This window comes from Anomaloglossus baeobatrachus, chromosome 4 (genome assembly GCF_048569485.1).
Source record: "Anomaloglossus baeobatrachus isolate aAnoBae1 chromosome 4, aAnoBae1.hap1, whole genome shotgun sequence".
Classification (NCBI taxonomy): Eukaryota; Metazoa; Chordata; class Amphibia; order Anura; family Aromobatidae; genus Anomaloglossus; species Anomaloglossus baeobatrachus.
Window position 1 is genome coordinate 75,900,609 of NC_134356.1, and position 20,277 is coordinate 75,920,885.

Here is a 20,277-nt window from a genome sequence, read left to right on the forward strand (position 1 = left end):
TGTCCAATAAAAGTGGCGTACGTTTTGCGCCATTTTCCAAAACCTGTAGAGTTCTCATTTTTTGGGATCTATGGCTCAGTGACAGCTTATTTTTTGCGTCTCGAGCTGATGTTTCTAATGGTAGCATTTTTACGCAGATGCTACGTTTTGATCGCCTGTTATTGCATTTTGCGTAAAACTTGCGGCGACCAAAAAATGTAATTTTGGCGTTTGGAATTTATTTGGCACTATGCCGTTTACCAATCAGATTAATTGATTTTATATTTTGATAGATCGGGCATTTCTGAACCCGGCGATACCAAATATGTGTATGTTTATTTTTTTTAACCCTTTAATTGTCAATGGGGGGAAAGGGGGGTGATTTGAACTTTTAGGTTTTTTGTTTTTTTTTTACATTTTTTAACACTTTTTTTAACTTTTTTTATTTTATTTTACTAGTCCCCCTAGGGGGCTATAGCGATCAGCAATCCGATCGCTGATCGCTATCTGCTGATCACAGCTATACCGCTGTAAACAGCAGAAATAGTCACTTTCTTTTTTCCTCTGCTCCGTGCCGAGGAAAAAGGAAAGTGAAACTTCTTAGCAGCAAGCGTCATCACATAACCCTGTGCTACGATAGCAACCACCAAACGTCACGTGATCACTCACGTGACGTCCGGAGGGGGCGGCGGTAAGTAGAAAACATGGCCGCGCGCGTATAGATCTCGCTGCCAGACTTTGGCAGCGAGATCTAAGGGGTTAATGTTCCGGGTGGAATGCGATTCCACTCGGAACATGTAGGCACACATGTCAGCTGTTGAAAACAGCTGATATGTGTGCCGATCCACGCCACCTGCCCGCGGCAGGGGGCGGGGCTTACCGGGACACGATCCATGATGGAAAGATCCGTCCATGGTCGTGAAGGGGTTAAACATGGTGGAGGCAGCGTTTTGGTTCGGCATGCATGGCTTATAAGGCTCTGGGTCACTAGTGGTTATTGATGATATGACGTAAGACAGAAGCAGCTGAATGAATTCTATACGTTCTGCTCAGATTCAATCAAAAGCAGCAAAGTTGATTGAATGGTGCTTTAGAGTACAGATGGACAACAACCCAAAACATACTGTTAATGCAATCCAGGAGATTTTTCAGGCACAGAAGTGGAATATTCTGCAATAATTGAGTCAATCACCAGATCTCAACGCCATTGAGCTACATTTCACATGCTTAAGACAAGTGTTAAGGCAAAAAGACCCACAAATATGCAACAACTGAAGCGGCAAAGCAAAATAAAAGAGGAACCGAGGGTTTGATGATGTCCAGGGGTTTTAGTCTTCTGGCAGTGATTACTAGTGATGAGCGAGTACCAAAAAGCTCGGGTGCTCGAGGCTCGGGCCGAGCATCCCAAGATACTCGTGTACTCGGCCCGAGCACCGAGCCCAATGTTATCCTATGGTAGACCCGAGTATTTTTATGAAATGACCCCCCGGCAGTATGTAGAAACCCTAAAAATGTCACAAAAGTCTCAGAAGAGTGCTCAAATGACATGGCAACAGCATGGGGAAGACCCCTTGAAGCATTTATCACTCAAAAGTCACAGCTGTGAACAATTTTGTCTGAGTTTTACGCCATTTTTATGGACTCACCAGAAAACCTTCCAAAATGACACCAAAATGAAATTTCATGGCGGAAATGTTAAGGGCACATACCCAATAGTGAGATAGAGCTGGTGTATGTTACTTTTTGAGATTACATGAAAGATTTTACGTGAAAACATTGTGTGGCACTCCGATGTCCCTGAGAAGAGACGTACATGAAGGCCTCGAGTCTAATGTGCCCATTTTGAGGAAGTTCAAGTGAGTCTTTGTAGTATTTTCCTTTGCCAGGGCAGTCCAAAATTGTGAGGTCCACCAATGCCCCTGCATACAGACGTGCATGATGGCCTGTAAACCTGAAGTGCCCATTGTAAGGAAGTGGGTCTATTGTAGTATAGCCCTTTGGCAGGGCAGCCAAAAATTGGGAGGCTCCACATTGTCCCTGGATAGAGACGTGCATGATGGCCTGTAAACCTGAAGTGCCCATTGTAAGGCAGTGGGTCTATTGTAGTATAGTCATTTGGCAGGGTAGCCAAAAATTGGGAGGCTCCACATTGTCCCTGGATAGAGATGTGCATGATGGCCTGTAAACCTGAAGTGCCCATTGTAAGGAAGTGGGTCTATTGTAGTATAGCCCTTTGGCAGGGCAACCAAAAATTGGGAGGCTCCACATTGTCCCTGGATAGAGATGTGCATGAGGGCCTCAAAACATTGTTCCCATTGCAAAGGAGAGGGTCTCCTGTCGTTGTAATGCCCATTCTGAAAGAATGGGCGAAAAAATTTAACACTGGGGGTATACCTGAAACAATGGCCTAACTATTGTAACGGTCATCATGGTGGCGCATGAGGAGAAGGAGGAGCAGTCCAGCGATTAGCCAAAGTCCAGAAGTGTGTACCCATGGGTGAGTGGAGGTACATGGCAAATTCCCGTTACAAAATTTAAATTCCGCTCTCATTTGCTGGTGGTGTGGTGAAGTCTGGCCCAATCCAACCCTTGTTCATCTTGATCAGAATCAGCCTGTCAGCATTTTCAGTTGACAGGCGGGTGCGTTTATCTGTAATGATTCCACCTGCGGCACTAAAAACACGCTTTGACAAAACGCTAGCGGCAGGGCAGGCCAGGACTTCCAAGGCATAGAGAGCCAATTCATGCCACGTGTCCAGCTTGGATACCCAATAATTGTAAGGCACAGAGGAATGTCAGAGTACAGTTGTTCGATCTGCAAGGTACTCCTTGAGCATCTGGGCAAACTTAGGATTTCTTGTGGCACTACCCCGCACCTCAGGGGCTGTGGTACGTGAGGGGCTGAGAAAACTGTCCCACATCTTAAAGACTGTTCCCCTACCTCTGGCGGATTGGACTTGTGCCCCTCTCGGCTGTACGCCTTGGTTGTCCACTAATTCCTGACCTATGGCGCTAGCGTTTTGTGAGGGGAATGCTTTGCCTACTTCCGTGACTATGGCCTTCCGAAACTGCTGCATTTTGGCTGACCTCTCCGCCTCGGGAATAAGAGACATAAAGTTCTCCTTGTAGCGTGGATCTAACGGTGTTACCAACCAGTAATGATTGTCGGCCAAGATGTTCTTAACGCGAGGGTCACAAGACAGGCAGCTTACCATAAAGTCAGCCATGTGCACCAGACTCTTAAAGGGAACCTGTCAGCAGAAATTTCCCCTAAAACCTAAAAGATTTCCCCTCTGCAGCTCCTGGGCTGCATTCTAGAAAGGTCCCTGTTATTATTGTGCCCCCTTTCTGACCAAAATACAGAGTTTATAAAGTGGTACCTTTTTGGATTTGGATTCTGTAAATGTGACACGGGGGTAGGCTGCCTGGCGTCCATTATGCTGCCTCCTGCCGCTTTAGGCCGTCCCCCATCACTCCTTTCCATAGCTGTGGACGCCGCCCAGTGCTCCACAGGTCCCCACGCATGCCCAGTGCTCATCTCTCGTGGATGAGCACTGTGCCCAGTGTCACCGCTGGTGACGCGCGCGCAGGCTTTAGATTATGGGCGGTGCTGTGATGTTTATTACCAAGCAACCGCCCATAATCGCGGGACCGCGGTTTCCCCCTCGGCGTCCTTCGTTCTGCGCAAGCGCGGTGCTGCTGACCCCACGTCACCTCCATCTATTTCCTGCCTCAGGAATCTCATCATTTACTGTTCTCTTCCCCCTTTTTTCCCCCTTTTCTTCTTTCTCCACTTCTTGTCCTCCTATTCTCGCCGGACAATTGTGCAATAAATCAAATTAATTTTTTGTATATATTTATGTCATTTTATGTATATATATTGTATTCTGCACTGTCCATTTTCCTCTTTATTGTATACATTTTTGTGTTATTGACATCATGTATTTTGAAATTTTTATTTAAATTTTTTTTTTATTTATTAATCTTTTGTATATAGTGCAACTGATGAAGGTCTTCTGTGACCGAATTCGTTATTTATGCACATCCACTGTTAAATAAAATCACAGCATCAAGAATTTTGGGAGTGCCTTGTGTCTATACTTAGTTTCTTGGCTTTGGAACCTACTAAGTGCACCCCTTTCCATCTACACAATATTCTCCATTTCAAGGAAGTGCCATTTGTTATATCCAGATATGATGAAGGCTGGTATACGGTCACCACTAGGAATGGCTATATACCCTGCCTGCCTGCCTGTATACAGCTACAATAGTCCTGAGAAGGACTCTTCTGGTCACTAGCCTGTATTCCGACCTGGCTATACCCTGCCTGCCCTGCCTGTATACAGCAACAATAGTCCTGAGAAGGACTCTTCTCCTGTACTCCGACCTGGCTATACCCTGCCTGCCTGTATACAACTACAATAGTCCTGAGAAGGACTTCTGGTCACACTGTTTGCAGCCCTGCTACGGAAATAACTATAAAGGGCCGCAAACCTTTCCCTGAAGCAGCAACACTCTCCCTGCACTGACTGTCTGGATGGCTGTGTGCAGAGCACAGCGCGCCCGCCGGTATAAAGGCTCGGTGACATGGTGCGGGCCGGCCAATCACTGCAATTCCACAACTAACAGGGCTGTGGCATTGCAGTGGTCTGCCAGCCAATCACTGCATGAGGGCTGGCTCTAAAAAGAGCGCCAACATGCAGGGATGAAGACCACGAGTACAGCACGAGTATCACGAGATTACTCGGTACCCGCCGAGTAGCCCGAGTACAGTGATACTCATGCGAGTACCGAGTGGTGACAAGCGTACTCGCTCATCACTAGTCATTACCTGCAAAGATTTCTCTACATAGTATGAAAAAGGAACATTTTATTTACAATAAAGTAAATATGTCTGATGAAATGAAGAGGCTTTATAGTAAAATTGTTGCAATTCCTAAACTTTTCACAGGATTTTTTTTTCTGCCCCTTTAGTTAAACTTAAAAGTCTACACTTCAACTGCAGCTTGGTTGTTTAAGTTTATATAAAAAATAGTGACATGCGGAGCCCAAATCACATACATGATTGGTCACTGTTCAAATATTTCTGGACCTAACTATATATGTGACTCCTCCTAGATAAAATTACTTTTATTTATTATTTAACAAATAATTGTCTTTTTCATGTGTAAAAACATACCTGTGGTATAAGATTTCCTGCAGGTGTAGAGTTCTTAGAAATTTCATTTCCGATCCCGGAGTCATCAGCATCGATTAGACTGTCTACAGGAACATTGTGTTGAGGCTGAACAAAAGCAAATTCCTGTTCACTTGGATCCAGAGTTACACAAACATCATAGGAATATGGAAGAGGTAATGTTCCACTGTTGAATTGTGAAATAAATCTGGGATCAATCGGTGGATATAGACTTGTACTCAAAGATCCAAATGAGGTAGTAGACTTTGAATCTTTATATTTGGAGACAACTGCAATAATCACAGTCAACATGAAGAAAAAGGAAATCAGTGCCAAGGCAATTACCAAGTAAAATTGTAGGCTGGACTGAGATTCTTCTTTGTTAGACTGACTGCTCAGCTCAGGAAGGACCTGATGAAAATGATCAGCAATCACCATGGTCAGAGTGACTGAAGCTGAGCGGGAGGGAATCCCGTTGTCCTTTACTAGAACCACAATTCCATGTTTCATGATTTCCTTTTCGTGAAATCCACGTGATGTCCTGATCTCTCCTGTGTGTTGGTCAATGTTGAAGAGTGATGGTTCTGAAGATTGTAAAAAGTAAGACAACCAGGCATTGTGTCCAGAGTCAGCGTCCACTGCCACCACCTTAGATACTAAAGAGCCTTGTTCAGAAGTCCAAGGAACCATCTCAAATGTTGAGCTATCATGCTCTGGTGATGGGTACAGAATGACTGGTGAATTATCATTCTGGTCTACTATACATATTCTTAGTGTTGTGCTGCTGTTCAGAGATGGAGATCCATTGTCTCTGGCAATGATTTGGATATTAAATTGTTTGTGCTTCTCATAATCAAATGACCTCTGAGCATAAATGACCCCAGTTACTGGATTCATGGAGATATAGGAAGATAGGGTATCGTCTTCATTACTTTTACTAAGTATTGAGTATGTTATCTTTGCATTATCCTCACTGTCCATATCTTTTGCATGAATATTAAATATCGAGGTTCCCGGTGAATTGTTTTCAGGTATAAATGCAGTATAACTTAACTTATCAAACACTGGAGCATTGTCATTAACATCTGAAACATCAAGCCTAAAAAGTTTTCTAGAAATCTTTTCAGGAGACCCCTTGTCAGAAGCTTGTATTGTGATGTTGTAGGATGACAGTTTTTCTCTATCTAGACTACTTTTTGTAACAATTTTGTAAAAATTACTTGATGATGATAATAGTTTAAATGGTAAATCCTGTGTTATTATACACTGAACCTCACCATTTTCTCCTGAATCACGGTCATGAACCTTAATCAGTGCCACCACAGTACCAGGGGGAGAATCCTCCGGAATTAAATCTGATGATGAGGTTATAGATATCTCAGGAGCATTGTCATTTTCATCTGTTACTTCTATTATAACCTTAGCATGAGCAGCGAGGCCTCCTCCATCTTTGGCTTCTACTGAAATTTCATAGTATTTATTTTTTTCATAATCCAAATGTTCTTTTGTTTTAATTTCTCCATTTTTGGGATTGATAGTAAATGTCTGAAGAAAATGATTTTCTGTTGTACTGAATGAATAAGTGATCTGTGCATTGACTCCTTCATCTTCATCACTTGCACTGACCTGCAGAATTGTAGAATTCACCGGTATATTTTCTCTGACACTTACTTTATATACATCCTGGGTAAATACCGGAGAATTATCATTGATATCATTGATGATGATATTGATCAGGGCAGTGCCTGTCTGTACAGGATTTCCCCCATCAGAAGCTGTGAGAATGAGTTCATGCTTGTTCTGTGTCTCTCGGTCTAGAGGTTTCTCTAGTATCAGCTCTGGAAATACACTGCCATCAGTGCTGACCTTCTCTCCAAGAGCAAAATACTGGTTCTCACTGAGTCTGTAGCTGATCAGAGAATTAACACCGACATCCAGATCTTCTGCTTTTTGAAGTACAAATTTTGCTCCTGGGGAGGTTGATTCACTCATTTCTAATGACAATATGTTATGGACAAATTTAGGAGCATTATCATTTATATCCTGAACATTAATCTTTACACTGAAGACATTTAGTGGATTTTTAGCAACAACATCAAATGTAAGGACACAATCAGCTGCAGCTCTGCACAATGTCTCCCTGTCTATCCTATCAACAATGTACAAGTTTCCATTATCAGGATTTATATTAAAATATTTCTCAGACAGGTCAGACACAATGCTTAATTTCCTTCTGGGTAAATCCTTAATATCTAGTTCAAGATCCTTTGCTAAATTTCCTACAATAGAACCTTTTCTTAATTCTTCATTAATGGAATAATGAATCTGACCAGAGACTGAATGACACAGCCAGGAGAATAAGAAGGGAAATATTACTTGCCATCTGAGTCCTTGCACTGATTGTCCTTCCTGCAGTTGTAATCCAGCCATCCTCCTTCTCACCAGAAATATAATAGTAAAATTCCCTGTTATATTTATAATCCAGCAGAAAATAATCCGTCTTCTCTATGAGTCCTGTACCCGGCACATCCCAGTGTGAAATGCTGTGTATTTCTTCTTGCAGTTGAACACTGTCTGCATCATGGAGGCGATTCTGGATTTACAGAATATTTTTTTTATTGGTGAACAGCGACACTCTGAGGTGAATATGCGGAACTGCGGCGTCAGTGACTTGGATTCAGTTCTACCAAGTATAATTTAAAATGTGATTTTAAATGATAACATGAACTGTTACATAGACGTTTTCATATTTACAAACTACTGTGTTAAACTCTTAAACTCTATTCTTTAAATTCATTACATATTTGAAGTTTAAGAGTATTGAATGCAAAAGAGTGTAAATATTCTTTATCATTAGGAAAATTCAAATATTCTTAAGTATAGTCACTAATCTGTTGAACAGCCGATGCCAGTTATAAAACAACAACAATATTATGGATTTGTGATTGAATTGTTTGGAATTCTATTTGTGATGTTGCAGTTAAAATTCTAAAAGTGTTTACTAATATTAATTGCAGTGTTCTTATTAGCATCTATATATTGTCTTAAATGTCCTAAGTGTGTATCTACCAGTATTTATCAATTAAAAAAATCTATCTATTTATCTATCTATCTAAAGAAACAAACACAAATTGTAGGTTTTTTAAAACCCAGTAAGAGGCAGAAAGGAAAAGTATGACTCAGTATAATGAGATTGTCATGATGTCGCTACTGGGCAAGTATTAAAGTGGCCATTTTGATATGCAAAACATCTAAAATTTTACTTAAGTAGTTGAAAGCTTTGGCATTTCAGTGGGTGGCTGTAACTCTTTTTGCTATTATATATCATGAACAGATACGCACCTGTTCACATGGAGTGCTGTCAGACTTTTTTTTATCTTTTTTGCATTTCATATGGAGTCATGTCCATTTGACTGACTATGCACCCAATCCAACCACCCCATTAGCCACAGGTGCTTTTATTCTTTAGTAGTAGGTTTATCTTGTAGGGTTTTTTTAAACTCAGTAAGAAGCGGAAAAGAAGAGTAGGACCCAATTTAATGAGATTGCTGTGACGTGGCTACTGGGCAATTGTGAAAATGCCCATTTTGATATTAAAACATCTCAAATTTTTATTACATCTTTTTTTAGTAGTTAAAAGCTTTGGCATTTCATTGTGCAGCTGCAACTCTTTTTATTATCTATCTATCTATCTATCTATTTATCTATCTATCTATCATCAATTTATTTTTATCTATTATTACTTGACAAATGATCCTAGTAGCGAGGTACTCAGATAGATTCATAAGATAGTCATATTAAGCGCATTTCCTCAAGTAAGTGTAGAAAAAAGAAATAAGAGTAAAAAGAACAAAAGGAAGAGTTGTTGGCGAGAAAAGGGTTACAATGGTATAAGGAAAAGTGTATTTGAATTCCAGATCTCAAGTCATCATGTAGTCTTAGATGTTTCTATAATCCTTACAAATTTTACCTCATACAGTAAATTTACTGATGTAATATTGAAAACTATTGTTACTAAATGAATGGGTACCGTATATTCCATTAATTGAAAATATGTTTATATTGATCAAAGATTAGATCCACTGCTATGTCAGAGCACTAACAGAGTTTATCTACTGCTACTTATGAAAAACATGTTAAAAAGATCTCATCCAGAATCAACAAAAAGTGAATTTATGATAAATCCAGAAGTTTAAGAGAACATGTCTGTCTCAGACTGCCAGGAACGAGACTTCCCCTTTTTAATGATATGCCTATTGTTCAAAGTGAAGTAAACACACACACACACACACACATCACATTTTACATTTGAAGGCATTAGCTAGCCACAACATATTGTTACGGAAGTCATCTTTTTATTAATCCACAAGATCCGCAAGATTAGCTCCCATGTCCAGAACCACATAAAACACACAATGGTTCACACCACGGTATACCACCGATCACCTCCAAGAAGTTGTGACTTCACATATATAGTGAAAAACCTTATACACTCAATATACTATTATAAAGATCTAGTAAGATTAGTATAGCAAAGATTTTTTTAACCCTTGTCTGGTATCATGAAAAAAAAACAAAAAACATTAGTTGTATCAATCTGCTTGGGGTCACATTGACCCCATGCTACCAGACAAGGATTAAGTAAAAAAAGACAATAACAGAAAGAGTAGAAGAACTGGAAGCTCCTTCTTATGTGCTGACTAGAACCAGAAAGGGGTGAAACCCTTTAGAAATCTAAAGGAAATATGGGCCCTATATTCACATTTCTAACTTAACTCTTCCCTGTCCAGACGTTATGCCTTTGCTCGTAATAACTTAACTAATTTTAACCCCTTATATAATATAATAGCTATCCCTGAAATTGGAATCTCCCCACTTAAGCAGTGTGGCATTGATCAAACCTTTAGGCTATGTGCGCACTAGAAATGTGAAGTTTCTCAAGAAAATTTCTTGAGAAACTTCTGGGAGTGAAAGATTTCCGAACCTCCGGAAAAAATCCGCACCAAATCCGCATGCGGATTTGCCGCGGATTGGCCGCGGAATAGCCGCGAATTTGCCACGATTTTCCCGCGGGTGGTTCCCTGCGGATTTTGCAGGCTGTACTGCCAAAATCCACAGGGTACCTGCGGAAAAGAATTGACATGCTTATTTTCTCAAGAAATTTTCTCGAGAAATTCTTCTCAAGGAAATTTCTTGAGAAAAATCCGCACAGTGCGCACAGCTATTTTTTTTCTCATAGAATTTGCTGGGAAATGTCTGCACAAAGATTGCAGACATTTCTCAAGAAATGTCCGCAAATCCGCGGGTAAATCCGCGGGTAAAACGCACTAGTGCGCACAGAGCCTAAATCCCAATTACTATATGCACAGTTATTTTACAATCAAGTAGTATGAGATAATACTTTTGACATTATGAAAAATACCTTTTCAGCCTTTATTTCCTAAAATTCTAAATAATAACACGGGGAGATTAAATTGAAAGAGACCCACAGTATTCATCCGTAACTCCCTTTGGGGAAAAGCAATCTAAACCCCTCAAAATATGCTATATATCTTATTTCCATTTTCTACTAGACACTCCATTTTCATGACATATTGCGTTTGGGGGAGGAGGAGAATAGCAGAAATTTCGCTTTGGATGTTTTCCTTCAAATTTTCCACAATATGAGGCTTGTTTCAATATATTTTTCCGAATTAAAGAAGTCTGGTGGCATCAGATACAGTGAATATGGTGGCCATATTCTCTTGGAAATTACCCTGTTGCTGAAATAGGACTCTGCCATGTTCCTTGCCAATGTGTGACACGTTGCTCCATCTTGCTGGAAGTAACCTTCCAGTAGCTCCCAATTAAATATACAGGTGCACATCCATATTCACTCTGGTGTCAAATATACTGAGGAGCACATACCATATTTCGTTCAGATTGCTTTGTCCTAGGAAAAGTTATTCCAGAATATTTGGTATCCGTTTTTTATTTCCGTATGTTTGAGTAATAAATTCCATTTGAGGACAAGAGTTTTTAAAATCATTACTACGGGGAGCGCGGCCACTACAGAATTGGTTCACTTTATTTTTATAGTTGTATACAAGTTATACATAATTTCTCCTTAGAACAACTTTGTTTTTTGCTCCAGGATCATGGTAGGGTGTCCTGTCTATTTTACAAGTGATTAATTTAGTTTTCAGGTAATCTACACTAGATCCTTTATTTCACTTGTCCTTGGACTCTTACTTTCCAACCATTCTTAATTAATATATATACTCAGTGCAGTTCTCTGTATTATATTTATGTATATTATTCCAGTTACAGTATACAGTTTATATTTATGTTTGCATATACAGTCATATGAAAAAGGTTTGGGCACCCCTATTAATGTTAACCTTTTTTCTTTATAACAATTTGGGGTTTTGCAACAGCTATTTCAGTTTCATATATCTAATAACTGATGGACTGAGTAATATTTCTGGATTGAAATGAGGTTTATTGTACTAACAGAAAATGTGTAATCCGCATTTAAACAAAATTTGACCGGTGCAAAAGTATGGGCACCCTTATCAATTTCTTGATTTGAACACTCCTAACTACTTTTTACTGACTTACTAAAGCACTAAATTGGTTTTGTAACCTCATTGAGCTTTGAACTTCATAGGCAGGTGTATCCAATCATGAGAAAAGGTATTTAAGGTGGCCACTTGCAAGTTGTTCTCCTATTTGAATCTCCTATGAAGAGTGGCATCATGGGCTCCTCAAAACAACTCTCAAATGATCTGAAAACAAAGAATATTCAACATAGTTGTTCAGGGGAAGGATACAAAAAGTTGTCTCAGAGATTTAAACTGTCAGTTTCCACTGTGAAGAACATAGTAAGTAAATGGAAGAACACAGGTACAGTTCTTGTTAAGCCCAGAAGTGGCAGGCCAAGAAAAATATCAGAAAGGCAGAGAAGAATGGTGAGAACAGTCAAGGACAATCCACAGACCACCTCCAAAGGCCTGCAGCATCATCTTGCTGCAGATGGTGTCAATGTGCATCGGTCAACAACACAGCGCACTTTGCACAAGGAGAAGCTGTATGGGAGAGTGATGCAAAAGAAGCCGTTACTGCAAGCACGCCACAAACAGCGTCGCCTGAGGTATGCAAAAGCACATTTTGACAAGCCTGTTATATTTTGGAAGAAGGTCCTGTGGACTGATGAAACAAAAATTGAGCTGTTTGGTCATACAAAAAGGCGTTATGCATGGAGGCAAAAAAACACAGCATTGCAAGAAAAGCACTTGCTACCCACAGTAAAATTTGGTGGAGGTTCCATCATGCTTTGGGGCTGTGTGGCCAATGCCGGCACCAGGAACCTTGTTAAAGTTGAGGGTCGCATGGATTCAACTCAGTATCAGCAGATTCTTGACAATAATGTGCAAGAATAAGTGTCGAAGTTGAAGTTACGCAGGGGATGGATATTTCAGCAAGACAATGATCCAAAACACCGCTCCAAATCTACTCAGGCATTCATGCAGAGGAACAATTACAATGTTCTGGAATGGCAATCCCAGTCCCCAGACCTGAATATCATGGAACATTTGTGGGATGATTTGAAGCGTGCTGTCCATGCTCGGCGACCATCAAACTTAACTGAACTGGAATTGTTTTGTAAACAGGAATGGTCAAATATACCTTCATCCAGGATCCAGTAACTCATTAAAAGCTACAGGAAGCGACTAGAGGCTCTTATTTTTGCAACAGGAGGATCTACAAAATATTAATGTCACTTTTATGTTGAGGTGCCCATACTTTTGCACCGATCAAATTTTTAACCTACAATTTGGCCACCAACCATAACAAGCCAGTTCACATGCCAATATAACCAGGTAGTAAAACAGTGGCAGAATTTAAACCTAAAATACTACCCAGAAAGAAACACAAACAAATGTATAGAAATATATAAATTTTATTGTTTTTTAAAAAAATATTGTTGTCTTTAAAAGGTAGTACAGCAGAAAAGAGTATAAAAAAAGTGTCAACAATAGACACCATTAATTGATTACAAAAGGAGTCTGTCAATTAATAATAGTAATCTTGATAACATTAATTCATGACAGAATATCATATATTCCCATAAAGAGTTCTTTACACAAAGGAGGATACAGGTTATAAGATGTGTTTAGCAACCGTGATTAGATGGTATTGATTAGGCAGGGATGTTAAAAGTGACTTAAATAATGCAGAAAAGGGCTTGAAATAGAGCCCAAAGCAATCAAAACACAATAACATCTAAGGACATGCCTGCTAAAGAAATATCATACACAGTGCTAGATTAGATTATAGCCTCACCATTCACACCCTGACGCATTTCGCCTTGGCTTTCTCCAAGGGCGCATAGAGTATAATGATCAGTATGGGGTATTTATAATGCCAAGGTAACAATCAATTGAAATGGAAAGTAGATAGGATTAAAAGATAAACCAATCAACATACATTGCGTGAATTATATGGTCTTATCATTGGTGATTTTGAAAGATGCAGACCGTATTAGCATAAGTAATAAACTCACCGCAGGTGAACTTTGCAAATGAGCTGAACTACAGCATTTAGAAAATCCAAAGCCGGAAATGAAAATGAAGGTGTAAGGGAAAAATGCGTTCCTATAAGGGAAAAAGGTTCCATTTCAAAGGAAGTGACATGTAAAAAAGGTGCACAAACTGAATAAGCACACTGCGCATGTGTGTGGTGACTAAAAATAGAGTCCCCACTTCCATCATTAAGGTTCCGAAAAACCGGAAATGACGAAAGGGGAAACGTTTATTTTAGAGAACGTAATTGTGGAACGCAAATGCGCTCCACAAGACGGAAGAGACAGATAAGTGTTAGGGTGGAACTAAAAATCAAGTCCACACTTCCGTCATTAAGATTCCGTAAAACCGGAAATGACGAAAGGTGGACATTCACTCAAAGGACGTAATTGTAGAACGCCCCACAAGACGGAAGTGACGAATAAGAATACAGGGGGAACGCAATAGCGCTCCACCTGTATAGTAATATGATGTGAATGTGAGGGAAAGAACATTTCCGGCTTTTTTTTAAAGAACTGCAACATCTTGACAATAATTTAGTATTATGAAATACTATTGTACAGGACGCAAAGGTATATAAATACAAAGATATTCAATGCGTTGATGTATAATCATACGCTTACTAAGTCTATTGAAGAAAATAAACACCTATGCACAGAAAATCCTGGGACTCGCATAAATCAATATTCAATGAACACTATTAAATATCGGTTTACTACATATTGATTTATGCGAGTCAATTACGTTCTCTAAAATAAACGTTCCCCCTTTCGTCATTTCCGGTTTTTCAGAACCTTAATGATGGAAGTGGGGACTCTATTTTTAGTCACCACACACATGCGCAGTGTGCTTATTCAGTTTGTGCACCTTTTTTACATGTCACTTCCTTTGAAATGGAACCTTTTTCACTTATAGGAACGCATTTTTCCCTTACACCTTCATTTTCATTTCCGGCTTTGGATTTTCTAAATGCTGTAGTTCAGCTCATTTGCAAAGTTCACCTGCGGTGAGTTTATTACTTATGCTAATACGGTCTGCATCTTTCAAAATCACCAATGATAAGACCATATAATTCACGCAATGCATGTTGATTGGTTTATCTTTTAATCCTATCTACTTTCCGTTTCAATTGATTGTTACCTTGGCATTATAAATACCCCAAACTGATCATTATACTCTATGTGCCCTTGGAGAAAGCCACGGCGAAACGCATCAGGGTATGAATGGTGAGGCTATAATCTAATGTAGCACTGTGTATGATATTTCTTTAGCAGGCATGTCCTTAGATGTTATTGTCTTTTGATTGCTTTGGGCTCTATTTCAAGCCCTTTTCTGCATTATTTAAGTCACTTTTAACATCCCTGCCTAATCAATACCATCTAATCACGGTTGCTAAACACATCTTATAACCTGTATCCTCCTTTGTGTAAAGAACTCTTTATGGGAATATATGATATTCTGTCATGAATTAATGTTATCAAGATTACTATTATTAATTGACAGACTCCTTTTGTAATCAATTAATGGTGTCTATTGTTGACACTTTTTTATACTCTTTTCTGCTGTACTACCTTTTAAAGACAACAATATTTTTTTAAAAAACAATAAAATTTATATATTTCTATACATTTGTTTGTGTTTCTTTCTGGGTAGTATTTTAGGTTTAAAAACCGGTCAAATTTTGTTTGAATGCGGATTGCACATTTTCTGTTAGTACAATAAACCTCATTTCAATCCAGAAATATTACTCAGCCCATCAGTTATTAGATATATGAAACTGAAATAGCTGTTGTAAAAACCCAAATTGTTATAAAGAAAAAAGGTTACCATTAATAGGGGTGCCCAAACTTTTTCATATGACTGTAATTTCATTTTTTACATAAAGGGGTTGTCCACTGCTGGATAACTTGTCAATTGGATAAAATAGATTAAAGAAAAAACAACAAAAAGCTGCAAAAACAATACCTTCCAAAATGGGATCTTGTGACCCCCACAGAATATATTGCGTCAGAATCTTGAATTTAAAGTTAGACCCCAAAATCCTCAAATGAGAGACAAAAAATGCAAAGTTTGAGAGTCCTCAATGGTTGATACTTTTTAATGGCTGACTGAAAAGATGTCAATAAATAGCAAGCTTTTGAGACTTCTCAGATCACTTTTATCAGGCTCAGTAAAAAGAGACCTGAGAAATCTTGAAAGCGTGCTATTTATTACCATCTTTTCAGTCAGCCATTATTAGGTATTAACCACTGAAGATCCCAAACGTTTAATTTTTTCTAACTAGTGGCTATCACGATACAAAGATATATTTTATACCTGTAAAACAGTTCATTTGCGGGTGACATTACTGCTTTTTCTGTTGCTGCCCACCTGGTGGCTCATGTTAATGTTGTTTGGTTGACATGTTGTCATGGCTGCTTCAGGCTTCAGTTCCGGCCTAGTAGAGGACGGCACATTTTCTATTCAATTGCAGAATTCTGCTTAATAAAAGCTGAATATTTATGTTTTGCTTGAAGTTAATAGATGACAGAGAAAGTTATATCACACTTCATATATGTTAATTAATGCAATAATGATTTTCATTCTCCTGTACTGCTCAATAAACTTCACTTAAAGGGTATTCCCATCTAGTAAAGTTAAAGCTCATCCACAGGATATGGCATAAACGTACAGGTTTCTCCAATGGTCCAAACTTTTTGTGGCGCGCAGGGCGCTGATGTAGACTGCTTTTAGAGAAGAGGTGGGAAGTTTGCCCATTTCTCCACTGACAGTGATTATTGTCAGACCCTTGTTCTCCAGAATAATGCAGTTCCCACTGGTGGTATCCATATCCTCTTTACATTTATCGCAGGTCCTGTGAATGTGGCATCAATTTATGGGATGGGACAAATACTAAAAGTAAAATATATTGAAAAATTCAGGTGACTAAAAGTCATTATATGTGTTTTAGAGTTTGATTTGGTTTCTGTACCAACAATGAAGTTTAGGCAAAACATGAATATTCACCTTTCTGCCACGCATAATGTTTTACTAATCAGAATTCTGCAATTCCACAAAATATTTGTCATACATTGCCAGGCTGCAGGCTGCAGGCTGAAGTCTTTTTTGGTAATGACAACCTGTCAACCAAACAGCAATGACATGAGCAAAGGAAACCCCACAATGGTCACGGGTCACCCACTAAAGGACTGTAAAATGTACACTTGTGACGATCATGCTATAGCTTCATTGTTTGCTACCATTCCAGAATAAGACAAAATGGAGACTCTTGACTTCTAGTTTCAAAACCAACCTTGTAAAATATTTTTAAAGAATGCAATCACAAAAAATAGTTTTGAACTATTTATGAAAAAAATATATTGGAAAAATATAAAGCTATAAAAAGTACCTGTGACATAAGAATTTCTGTAGGTGAAGAATTCTTTAAACTTTCATTTCCAATTTCTGGATCATCAGCATCTATGAGACTCTCCACAGGAACATTGTGTTGAGGTTTGAGGAAAGCAAATTCCTGCTCACTTGGATCCAGAGTTACACAAACATCATAGGAATATGGCAGAGGTAATGTCCCAGGATTGAACTGGGAGAGAAATCTGGGATCAATCTGTGGGTATAGACTTGTACTTAAGGGCCCAAATGAAGTATTGGATTTGGAGTCTTTGCATTTAGCGACAACTGCAATAATCACAGTCAGCACAAAGAAAAATGAAATTAATGCCAGGGCGACCACCAAGTAGAATTGCAGGTTGGACTGTGGCTCTATTTTAGCAGATTGACTGTTCAATTCAGGGAGAACTTGTTGAAAATTATGAGCTACCACAATATTAAAAGTGACTGAAGCTGAGCGGGAGGGAATCCCATTGTCTTTTACTAGAACCACAATTCCATGTTTTACAGCATCTTTTTCTTGAAAAACCCTGAAGGTCCTTATCTCTCCTGTGTGTTGGTCAATGGTGAAGAGTAATGGCTCTGAAGATTGTAAAAAGTAGGACAACCAGGCATTGTGTCCAGAGTCAGCGTCCACTGCCACCACCTTAGATATTAGGGAGCCTTGTTCAGAGGTCCAAGGAACCATCTCAAATGTGGAGCCATCCACCTCTGGTGATGGGTACAGGATGACTGGTGAATTATCATTCTGGTCAACAACAGAAATCCTTAATGTGGTACTGCCATTTAATGGTGGAGATCCATTGTCTCTGGCAATGATTTGAATGTTAAATTCCTTATGCTGCTCATAATCAAATGACTGCTGTGCATAAATCACTCCAGTTACTGGATTAATAGATATGTAGTTTGACAATGGGGTTTCTTCCTTATTTATACTGGATATCGAATAAAATACTTTAGCATTGTCTCTATCGTCTATATCTTTTGCATGAATACTGAATATTGAAGCTCCTTGTGCATTATTTTCTGGCACAAATGCTGTGTAAGTCAATTTCTCAAATATTGGAGCATTGTCATTGATGTCCGATACTTCCAGTTGGATGATTGTTCTAGAGGTCATTTTTGGAGAACCTTTGTCAGAGGCTTGTACTGTGATGTTGTAGGAGGGTACACGTTCTCTGTCCAGATTATTTTTTGTTATAATTTTATAGAAATTACTTGCTGAGGACACAACTTGAAATGGTACATTGCCTGTAATTAGACACTGAACTTCTCCATTTTCTCCAGAGTCTTGATCACGAATTTCCAGTAGTGCTACAACTGTACCCAATATGGAGTCCTCAGGAATAGGGGTCGAAATTGAAGCAATGGATATCTCAGGAGCATTGTCATTTTCATCAACTACTTCTATTAAAACCTTGGCATGAGCAGCGAGGCCTCCTCCATCTTTGGCTTGAACTGAAACTTCATAGTTTTTCATCATTTCATAATCTAAAAGTTTTCTTGTTTCTATTTCTCCACTTTCAGGATTGATAAGAAAAGTTTGGAGAATATTATTCGCCATTGTACTAAATGAGTAAGTGATCTGAGCATTGACACCATCATCTTCATCACTTGCACTGACCTGCAGTATTGTAGAATTTACTGGTATGGTTTCTTTTACAGATACTTTGTATAAATTTTGAGTAAAGATAGGAACATTATCATTAAAATCTGTAACAAAGACCTTTATTGTTGTTGTCCCTGTTTGTACAGGTTTTCCACCATCAAAAGCAGTTAGAGTGAGCTCATACTTGCTTACTGTCTCCCGATCTAAGGGTTTTTCTAGAATGAGCTCTGGAAATAGACTTCCATCAATGCCTTTCTCTTCTCCCAACATAAAATGCTCATTAGCACTGAGTCTGTAGCTGATCAGAGAATTAACACCAACATCTAGATCTTCTGCTTTTTGCAAAACAAACCTTCTTCCTGGCAATGTATATTCACTCATTTCTATTTTAATTTGGTCATGGATAAATGTAGGAGGATTATCATTTATATCCTGAATATCAATCTTTATACTGAAAACATTCAAAGGATTTTCTGCAACAACATCAAATGTAAGGACACAATCAGCTGCAGCTCCACACAATGTCTCCCTGTCTATCCTATCAGCAATGTACAGGTTTCCATTATCCAAATTTATACTGAAATATTTCTCAGAAATCCGAGAAACAATGCGAATTTTTCGATTTGATAGCTCCTTAATTTGAATTGCAAGATCCTTTGCTAAATTTCCTACAATAGAACCTTTTCTTAATTCTTCATTAATAGAAAAATAAATCTGACCAGAGACTGAATGACACAGCCAGGAGAATAAGAAGGGAAATATTACTTGCCATCTGAGTCCTTGCTTTTTCTGCTGTGGATGCATTTTCATTCCTGTGTTTGTTTAAGATATTAAAATCCTTTTTGTATGTAATCCAGATGAAAAATATCACAAGCTTTCTTCTTCATGCAACCAGCATCTTTCACATCCTAGTCAGAAATGGTGGATATTCCTCTATACAACTATGCACTGTCTTTTCCTAGCAGAGCTTTTCTAGAGCCAATCTCTATTCATTCGTGGTAAACAGTGGCGCTCTGAGGCCAAAGTGCGGTACTGCAACACCAATGATTTTTTTTTTAATTTTATTTTAAATCCCTACATTTTCAGTATTGGAGATATAAAGTATCTTAAACTTATAAGCATATTAAATAAAAAAAATAACAGAATAGTATTAGTAAGGTTAAAGCCATACAAACACTTCTTCAAATTAACTGTAGTATATATCACTTTACCAAAACATTTAATACAAACTACCATTTATATAAGAAAAATATATCTGTTATATATATTTTTATATAAAAATGCTGAATGCAATATTACTGCAATATAGATATATATTTATGCAGAAAATGGAAGAGATCCAGCAAAGAATTGGGAAATCCGAGTGGCATAAAACTTGTGAATTTATTTGTAGAAAAAATTAAAAATATGACAGAGTTGAGGACATAAAGTAAATGCAGGACAAATGCATCACGGACAGTGGTGAAAGCTGCCTTCTTCACGGTCCAAGCCAAAACTGAAACTGCAGAAACTGCAGTACTATATATAGTACAGACCAAAAGTTTGGACACACCTTCTCATTC

The 20,277-nt window shown here is 38.6% G+C and overlaps 1 protein-coding gene across 1 annotated transcript in view; it reads right to left on the reverse strand.

Annotated features, from left to right (window-relative positions):
- Positions 1–20,277, reverse strand: part of LOC142302314 (protocadherin Fat 4-like) — a 50,516-nt gene that overhangs the window by 3,748 nt on the left and 26,491 nt on the right. The window contains exons 10-12 of the mRNA XM_075343379.1: positions 17,108–19,440; positions 7,598–7,748; positions 5,159–7,491 (exon numbers count right to left, since the gene is read on the reverse strand). Of these exons, the coding sequence (XP_075199494.1) occupies positions 5,159–7,491; positions 7,598–7,748; positions 17,108–19,440 (4,817 nt within the window). The remainder of the gene's footprint in view (positions 1–5,158; positions 7,492–7,597; positions 7,749–17,107; positions 19,441–20,277) is intronic.